The sequence below is a fragment of the Populus alba genome, chromosome 14, assembly GCF_005239225.2.
Source record: "Populus alba chromosome 14, ASM523922v2, whole genome shotgun sequence".
In the NCBI taxonomy this organism is placed as follows: Eukaryota; Viridiplantae; Streptophyta; class Magnoliopsida; order Malpighiales; family Salicaceae; genus Populus; species Populus alba.
Window position 1 is genome coordinate 22,526,457 of NC_133297.1, and position 8,632 is coordinate 22,535,088.

At 34.7% G+C, this 8,632-nt stretch overlaps 1 protein-coding gene across 2 annotated transcripts; it reads right to left on the minus strand.

Annotated features, from left to right (window-relative positions):
• Nucleotides 1-6,095: 6,095 nt before the first annotated feature.
• Nucleotides 6,096-8,273, minus strand: LOC118039415 (pentatricopeptide repeat-containing protein At5g48910). Of its 2 annotated transcripts, XM_073404717.1 has the most exons (2): nucleotides 7,961-8,273; nucleotides 6,096-7,771 (listed from the first exon to the last, which is right to left on the minus strand). In XM_073404717.1, exons 1-2 carry the CDS (start codon nucleotides 8,163-8,165, stop codon nucleotides 6,276-6,278), a joined length of 1,701 nt encoding a protein of 566 aa, XP_073260818.1. In that variant the 5' UTR covers nucleotides 8,166-8,273; the 3' UTR covers nucleotides 6,096-6,275. The 2 variants fall into 2 exon arrangements, with proteins under 2 accessions (XP_073260818.1, XP_034901995.1); XM_035046104.2 differs by having other exon boundaries at nucleotides 6,096-8,273.
• Nucleotides 8,274-8,632: the final 359 nt, after the last annotated feature.

The window sequence follows — 8,632 nt, forward strand, 5'->3', positions numbered from 1 at the left end:
TGTGTTGTATAACACTTGGTACAACAAATGCTTGATACATTCATAACCCAACCGTATGGTATAACCTACACATGTGCTATGAAAGGAACTTGATTTGTTGTTAACATAAGTTATAATTATGAATACCTGACAATATTTACTAGTATTAGCATTATTCAAATAAGATAACTACTATAATCATGTTAACAATTTATAATCTGATTGGAACCTCCTTTGTGTGTGGTTTTCAATTGAGTAATAAGAGTTTATATTATACTTGTTTCAAATACTATTAGTGGATCCTCTAACCTTGACACTTGTTTTTATCATTGTTTAATTCTCACATTGATCTTCCATCTCAAAATTCTCATCAACTTCTTCTTCTTCTTTATTATTATTATTGTTATTATTGTTGTTGTTGTTGTTGTATTGTTATTTATAATTTATACAATTAACCTCCCTATGATTCAACCCCGATCTTGCTGGGTTATTTATTACTTTGACACTCCTGCACTTGGGAGAAACATCAATCTTTTGGTCATGTCACAAGCTCTGATACTAACTAATCCAAACTCTATGGATATAAGATCTAGAAATCCACAAGCAAGTTTGAATGTAATCCTAAAAGGCCAAAAAAACAGACTTGAGATAGAAAACGTGACACAATAATTACCTTGAACTGAGACACCAACACTATTAGAATTTGAACCCACACCCAACGATTAGCGAATTATGAACGAGAAGTATGAGAAAGATGTTGCATTGATAATTGTTCTTGATAAGTCAGTTTTAGTTCATTCAAGAACAAAAAAGTATGATTTTTCCTCTCACACACAAATATTATTCTGAAATCAAAATCCATAAAAAAACTCTAAATACAAGATAAATAACCCTATCTATAATATGTAAAAAACTTTCTAAACAATGTTGAAAAAAAAAATAAAAGAGTTATAAATAAAATAGAAAAAAGAATCATAAATCAACTAGGAAACTAATACAAATCTCGCATAACAACTTTTGGACCTTATTACAAGGCCTTCTCGATGTCAAATTGACTTGAAATTCTAATACAACAGAAAAAAATACCTCTAAAACTTTTTGAAAAAAATTCAGCTCGATCTAACAGTCGAATTGAAAATTATTTTTACTAGAGTGTAACTATGTATTAGGAAAAATAAACCCAAAATCACCTTACATGTCCTTGAATATTAACAATTGTTTTTGTTGACTTTAACTTTCCTAAATAAGCATAAAATTCTTTGTAATAGTTCCCGCCCCTTAGTTTCCTCATAGAATATGAAAACTCTTAAAATATTTTGCCAAATATCCTTTCAATATTGATATTAATTGTCACCACCTATCTTTCTTTGTAGAATATGGAAAGTTTAAACAAGGTTGCTCAATTATATCGCCAACCCTAAGCCTAAGTTGAGGTTGAGTTGAGCACTTCTTGCACATGGATTAGGTTGATTATAGGCTGCTTATATGTTTTAAAGCCTCCTTGAAGTTAGCTTTAACCTAAATGCTTTGAACAGACCCATCCCATTTAATGCCTCATTTAGCTTATCATCCTTTAACTTGGTGATTAGCCTTATTAGCAGTTTGTCATGGTGGGTTGTTCTGTATCAACACAACAATTTCATAAATTATAAGTAATCATTCGACAATCCAACAAGCTTAGACCATACATTACTCTTCTTACTCTACACACATTCTCTTCACACATATTTTACTCCTTTGTTCTAATTTAAGCATCAGAGGGTTCCTTTTATCAATAAAAAACTTGTTTTGTAGGAAAGCTCGTAACCGGTGATTAAGTCATTTCTCTAGCTTAATATCAACCAGCTATGTAAAGTCCAATCATGTCTAAAGTTTATTACAACTTCATCACTAGCCTCCCCAATCCTTAAATGGCCAGCCTCATCCGTTAGGACTTGGACCCAAAATACCTCCCAAGAAAGTCCAAGGATTGTAGACCTCTCCTCATGTCATTCCCAAACCTTTTGTTCCTTTAGTGATACCACTACCTACTAAAAAATATTACAAGGAAAGTAATCAAAAAAAGTCGGGCCTTAATATTTTTTGCTACCCATGTTTTGATAAATTTTCAAAAACAAACCTAAAATAGCAAAAAACAACGAAAACCCAAAAAAATACATTTTTGATATATTTATATTGTTTTTAATATTTTCAATGTCGTCTCAAAAGAATTTAAATTTTCAAAGGTCTTTCAAATTCGTTTGACTTTTCACGCATCATTTTTAAAATCAGTGATTTTCCTCGTTGAGTCAACGTTGATATTGCTCATTTTCCAAAAAAAATACAAAAAATAAGAAAAATCTAAATCTAAAAAAAATAAAGAAGTTGAGGGACTTATATGTTTTTGGCCATGCCACACTTCACCTATAAATACTAGTTTACACAACACACACAAAGGGAAAAGCCTGTTTTAAAAACTTCTTTAACACATCAAAACCACGAAACAGCTTACCTTAGGTAGGGTGCGCTAGGGGTGCTAATACCTTCCTTAGCCACAACCAGTCTTTTACCCATGAATCTCTAACAAGACTAGTACACCCGGGTTTTCTAGTGACTTTGAACCAAATACTAGGTGGCGACTTCCAAAGAACAAGCAAACGAATGAAAATCGCCAACACACGTCGTGCCGGAACGTGCGACAGAATGGTGACTCCGTCAGGGAAGGTACTGTTTCTAACAATATTAGACTAAGGTTGGTGTATTTGATGTTTAAGTTTTTACTTTTTGTCTCTCTTTTTTTAATGTTTTTTTCTATGCATTATATAGAATTGTCTCATGCATCACATCTTTATTTTTTAAAGCACACACAAGTGTCTAAGTTAGGTGGGGAATTAGTGATCTGCCTTATGACTATTGATCAGGGTTCAGATGCGTAAAATACTCAACTCATATCTGAGTGTCTACTTGGTAATGGTAGGTATACGTTCCTTAACCATTTCTCACAACGCCCTTATACTGTCTTTACAAAGATCATCATTGAGCATATATGAGACCTTTTTTAGACTAGGTAGAAAACCTATACATGTTCACATAATGAATAAAACTCGTCCTTCAGTAGTATGTGCTATATTTATTTGCATCAAGGTAAACCCTTCTTGAAGCATCTTGAACTCAAGATTTATGGGTGGCACAATAACCGTCACTCACAAAATTTTCATTGTAGAGTTTAGGCAAGAATCAAGATTCTTGTTTCATCATGCAAGAGTTACGATCATGTGTCATCCCTTGAAGGGTAATTTCATCATATAGATTGCATGTTCATACATTTATCATGCATGCACCGGGTTAAAAAGTAGGTTCCCCCAAATAATCTCAGCTATACCTAATTCAAAAAAAAAAGATGGAAAATGAAGAAAGAGGTTAGAGAGAGGCTCATTATCAAAAGAAATTAAGAGCAGTAAAGCTGAAATAGCTAGACTTCTTAATTTGGTTAAACAAGTGTTGGGCTTTAAGAATGAAAAAGAAACATTTACACAGCCTCCTGTGGAAATACTGCCAGTCCCTGACCCCCATAAGGAAAACGTAATTGAGTTTTCTCCTCAGCACCCCACTAGTAAAGGAGGCTATGAACACTAAAGTCGCACCGCCTCTCCGTCTTTGCAATCATGAACAGTGGCAATAATTCCTCCAATCATCAACGAATGACAATTTCCTTTCTTGTTCAATTGCGTTATTAGTTGTTCACATCCTTTGCATCTTTCCAGTAGCATCCAACAATTGCTAGCCTTTCGCGCCATAAGTCAAGGCCTTCTTTCCATTCACCTCCACTGTTAACTACATTCTGGTCCAGTAGCACAGGATATAAGAATGAAAAAACAGGAGCAGATATAGAACTTCAACGTAGCAGAACTCTCTCTACAGAATATATTGGTGGTTCTGCCAGCGAAGAATACAAGAGGGGATGTATTAGTTTCAAACACTATGAAAATTTACCCCACCAATTTCAATGCCAAAACACAATAGTAGGGAGAAGAGACACACTCGGTTTGAAAAGGCAAGCAGATGTAGAACTTCAGCGTAGCATAACTCTCTTCAGAGAGATCTATTTGGGGCTCTACAAGTGGGGAATCCAAAAAGGGATACAGTAGTTTCAGATTATCTATAATTTTCTCTTACCAGTGTCAGCATGAAAACCCAGAAGTTGGGAGAAGAGACAAACCTAGGCTGAAAAACAGGAAGAAGACTAAAACTTCAATAAAGCAGAACTCCCTTTATAGGTGTTTGTTTGCAGCACCATTAGTAAGGAATCGAAGAGGAAATAGAGGAGATTCATAGTCATCATTTTCTCCCCTGGTGGAGACAATGTATGATTCCATGTGTCAACAGTGGCAGTGCCGCACTCTACCAGGATTACCTAATAGCCTTGAAAGGTTTCCAACTATATTTAAACACCCACAACAACTGTACAAGATTGACATGAGAGTCTGAGGATTGTTGAAAAAGTTGAACAAGCTATAATGATGGGAAAGATTGAAGGTTCTATTAAGAATTCTAGAACAATGATGAGAGATGAATTGGGAGATGAAACTCAAGGTGAAAACCCTTAGTTATGTGGTTCAGTCAGATCTTGTTGTAGCATCAACTACTCAAATGTGTTTGCTAAGATTGACATACCTCTGTCACTCAAGCTTGCCTACCAGCATCTAATATATTTTAAACTTATTGCCCTGACTCCGTCAAATCTCATGCAACCATTGCTACATAGACGGTATAATCTATACAAGAGATGTGAACATCATGGTGGGGTCCTCGACCATTTCAATTGAACAATTACAAAAATTTAAAGAATCGATTTGGAGGTTGATATTTAAGAGGTAAGTTAAGTTGGTGAAAGATGGTGTCGTCAATCATATTATCACCACAACATTCTTAGAATGACAAGGGATTTTGAATGCTTGGCAAAACACTGATATCGCCAGAAAAGCTGATCCAAGAAGAGTGTTGAACTGTCAATCATTTTGTTATGGATTTTTGTCATTTTGCATTTTGTTTTGGGGTCACATCTCATCCTTTAACGAAACATGTATTTTCGTTGTCTCTTTATTGTTCTGAAAGCATGAGATGTTTATTTCAATGTGTTTCTTGACAAAAAAAAAAATTGATTGAACTCTAACATGCAAAATTAAGGCTAGTCAATCCTAAAATATTAAAAGTGTTTTGATTGCAGAAATGACTCGATGCTTGAAAATGACATGAGGTGACCAAACAATTTTGAACCCATACATGAAATTGAACCACACATCATATAGTTAAGTTTTAGTAGTATGTATAATGACACGTAGTGGATTTGGTAGTTATAGACTCGTGAAACATGATTTTTACAAATCCAAATCATTACACTAGATAAGATCAAAATTTATCGATTCTAACCAACCTTTCTTGAAATGAGAAAAAGCTATTTTTGTTATTCCTTTACTTTCTAAAGATTATATCATTTGCAAACTTATTTTGAGCCTGATAGAATATTTCTTTTCAAAAGAAGCTCTTACCAGGATCACACTGTACACTAGGAGCAAATAAAAGATTTGTGTTATCAAAGATAATGACAATGTTAAAGTCCATGGATAAGGGAAAGGCTTAGAACAAAAATTCAATGATTGAAAGAGGCATAAAAGAAAGAAATTATAGACCAAGGGCATGTAAGAAAACTTTGAGGAAAGCTATTAAAAAAAAAAAAGTTGAAATGGCCTGCACTTAAAGGCAAGTCAAAGGAAGGACCTTTACTTTCTAAAGATTATATCATTTGCAAACTTATTTTGAGCCTGATAGAATATTTCTTTTCAAAAGAAGCTCTTACCAGGATCACACCGTACACTAGGAGCAAATAAAAGATTTGTGTTATCAAAGATAATGACAATGTTAAAGTCCATGGATAAGGGGAAGGCTTAGAACAAAAATTCAATGATTGAGAGAGGCATAAAAGAAAGAAATCATTGACTAAGGGCATGTAAGAAAACTTTGAGGAAAGCTATTAAAAAAAAAAAAAGTTGAAATGGTCTGCACTTAAAGGTAAGTCAAAGAAAGGAAAACGTCTATCAAGTGTGGAAAAGGCTATAAAAGTTTCAATTAAGAAAAGAGACAACAAACGCTAAAAGTCAATACTATAAAAAATATTGAGTTATAAACATTGTTTTTTGGTATTAATAATAAAGCCTCTAATGTCTTCAAATGATTAGATGGCAGAAAAATGCTATTAAGCTATTTATAATTAGTACTAGTAAAATGCTGGAAAATTGTGGATATAAAATGGCAAGAAGTCACCAATAGTCCATACAGGAACACGAACCGTTCTCAAAATGATGGAAGCGCTTCCGGTCTCTTACAATTATCTTTCGATTATAAATCTTTGAGACAAGTTTTATTGAAGAGTGACAATCTTCACAGACACGCAGGTTCTTAACAATTTGGAGTGGTGTCTGGGGCTTTGTACTGATTAAGCCAAAGGCAATTGCAATCTTTTCACTATGATAGTGCAATGCACTTTGTTTTTCTTTTTCGTCCATGTTGAGCAAGACTTGGGTAGTGTTTGGCCTGTATCCCACTGACCTTAATCGATCTGACATTTCCTCCAACATCGAATGGATTCCTTCAGCTCTAGGATGGGAATCATCTTCCACAAGGAATTCATGTATCACGCCATCAAGCTCAATCCAACTACATCCAGGGTCTTTCCTTATATCCAATTCCTTCATTTTAAGCCTCACCTTGACAACCCCCTCCCAGTTTCCTTCAGAGGCAAACATATTGGAGAGAGCCACATACGATCCACTATCATGTGGATACCAACCCATCAAAATTTTTGCAATACGTTCTCCCATCTCAATGTTTCCATGCATTTTACAAGCACCAAGCAAGGCCTTCAATATCACGTCATCCGGTTTAATAGGCATGTTAAGTATAAGCTGTTCAGCCTCTTCTAAACACCCAGCACGGCCTAATAGATCAACCATGCACCCATAATGTTCAATCCTAGGCAAGAGACCAGCAACGTTAACCATATGGTAATAAACAGATCGACCCTCTTCAACTAAACCAGCATGGCTACAAGCACTCAATACACCAATATACACAACATCACTGGGAGTCACTCCAGCTTGTTGCATTCTCCAAAAGTGATCAAGAGCGTCCCTTGCTCGACCATGCATAGCAAGCCCGCCAATGATAGCACTCCAAGTAATGGGATTCTTTTTATTTCTTATCCCCTCAAATACCTGAACTGCTTTGTCAATGTTACCACACTTCGAATACATATCGATCAAAGCAGAACCAAGCACATCATCAATTTCAATCTCATTCTTCTCTGCAAACAGATGCACCCATTTTCCTAATTCAATAGCCCCTAGTCGCGAAATAGCAGGAAGAACACTAACCAAAGTCACGTAATTTGGAGACACATCTCCCAATTGCATATCATGAAACATCTCAATTGCCTCCTTAAAGTGTCCATTTTGTGCACATCCAGATATCATCACATTCCACGAAACCACACTTTTATTAGGCATGCTATCAAACAACTCCCTAGAAGCTCTAAGATCCCCCATCCTCACATACCCATCTATCATAACATTCCATAAAACAACATTACCCTCTAGCCTTGTCTGATAAAACAAAACACGAGCATCTTTCATGGCCCCACACATAACATACACTCTAACAAGATTACTACGAACAAACTCATCACTAACCAATCCTAACTTCACAACAAACCCATGAAGCTGTTTCCCTTCTTCAATCCTAGCCAATTTCGCACAGGCTTTTAGCACGCAAGGAAAAGTGAATTTATTAGGTTCCACGAGACCATCAGTAAGCATGTGGGAAAAATACAGTAAAGCCTCTAATGAGTTAACATGAAAAAGATCATTGTCATCAGAATCAGCTAAAGCTCTAATTATAGTATTCCAAGAGAAACAATTGGGATGATGGATTTGGCTAAAAAACTTACGTGCGTATTTGATTTCATGTTGAGTAGAGAGGGTGAGAAATTTGAGGAGTTCAGCAGCAGCAAGAGGGTGGTGTATTTGGCCAGTTTTGATGAAGTGGGCATGGATTTGCTTGAGGTGTCTTGTAGTCTTGCATCTGCTGATTTGAGGGAAGAGTGAAGATGGGTGATTTGGAGATGTGCTTGGTTTGTGGATGATCGTGTTCATTTTCAGTTGGGGTTCGGATTTTCATGGACACCGCAGCTTAGAATTGGATTATTAGATTGGATTTCTTGACCTCATATTCAGTTATGAAATTCGTTTGGGTGTCCCGTAAAATTACGTCAAATATTAAAGTATTTGTCTTTTCGGTACAATCTTGATTTTTTAAAATTATATATATATATATATATATATATATATAGATTGTTTTAATTTATTGAAATTAAAAAAAATTAATATTTTTCAAAGAATAAAACATTTTAAAAAATAATATTTTTTTAATCACTGAAATAAATTAAGTTAATATTTAATTATTCTTTCACATAGAGCCGGGGACAATAAAAATTAAAAAAAAGATAAAACATAATAGGAAATAAAAACAAAATTGCATTTAATAATAATACTTGTCTTTGTATCATGTTTGAAGTTAAATATGAAAAAACTATTTTATCCTTAATGTGTATTATTATTAC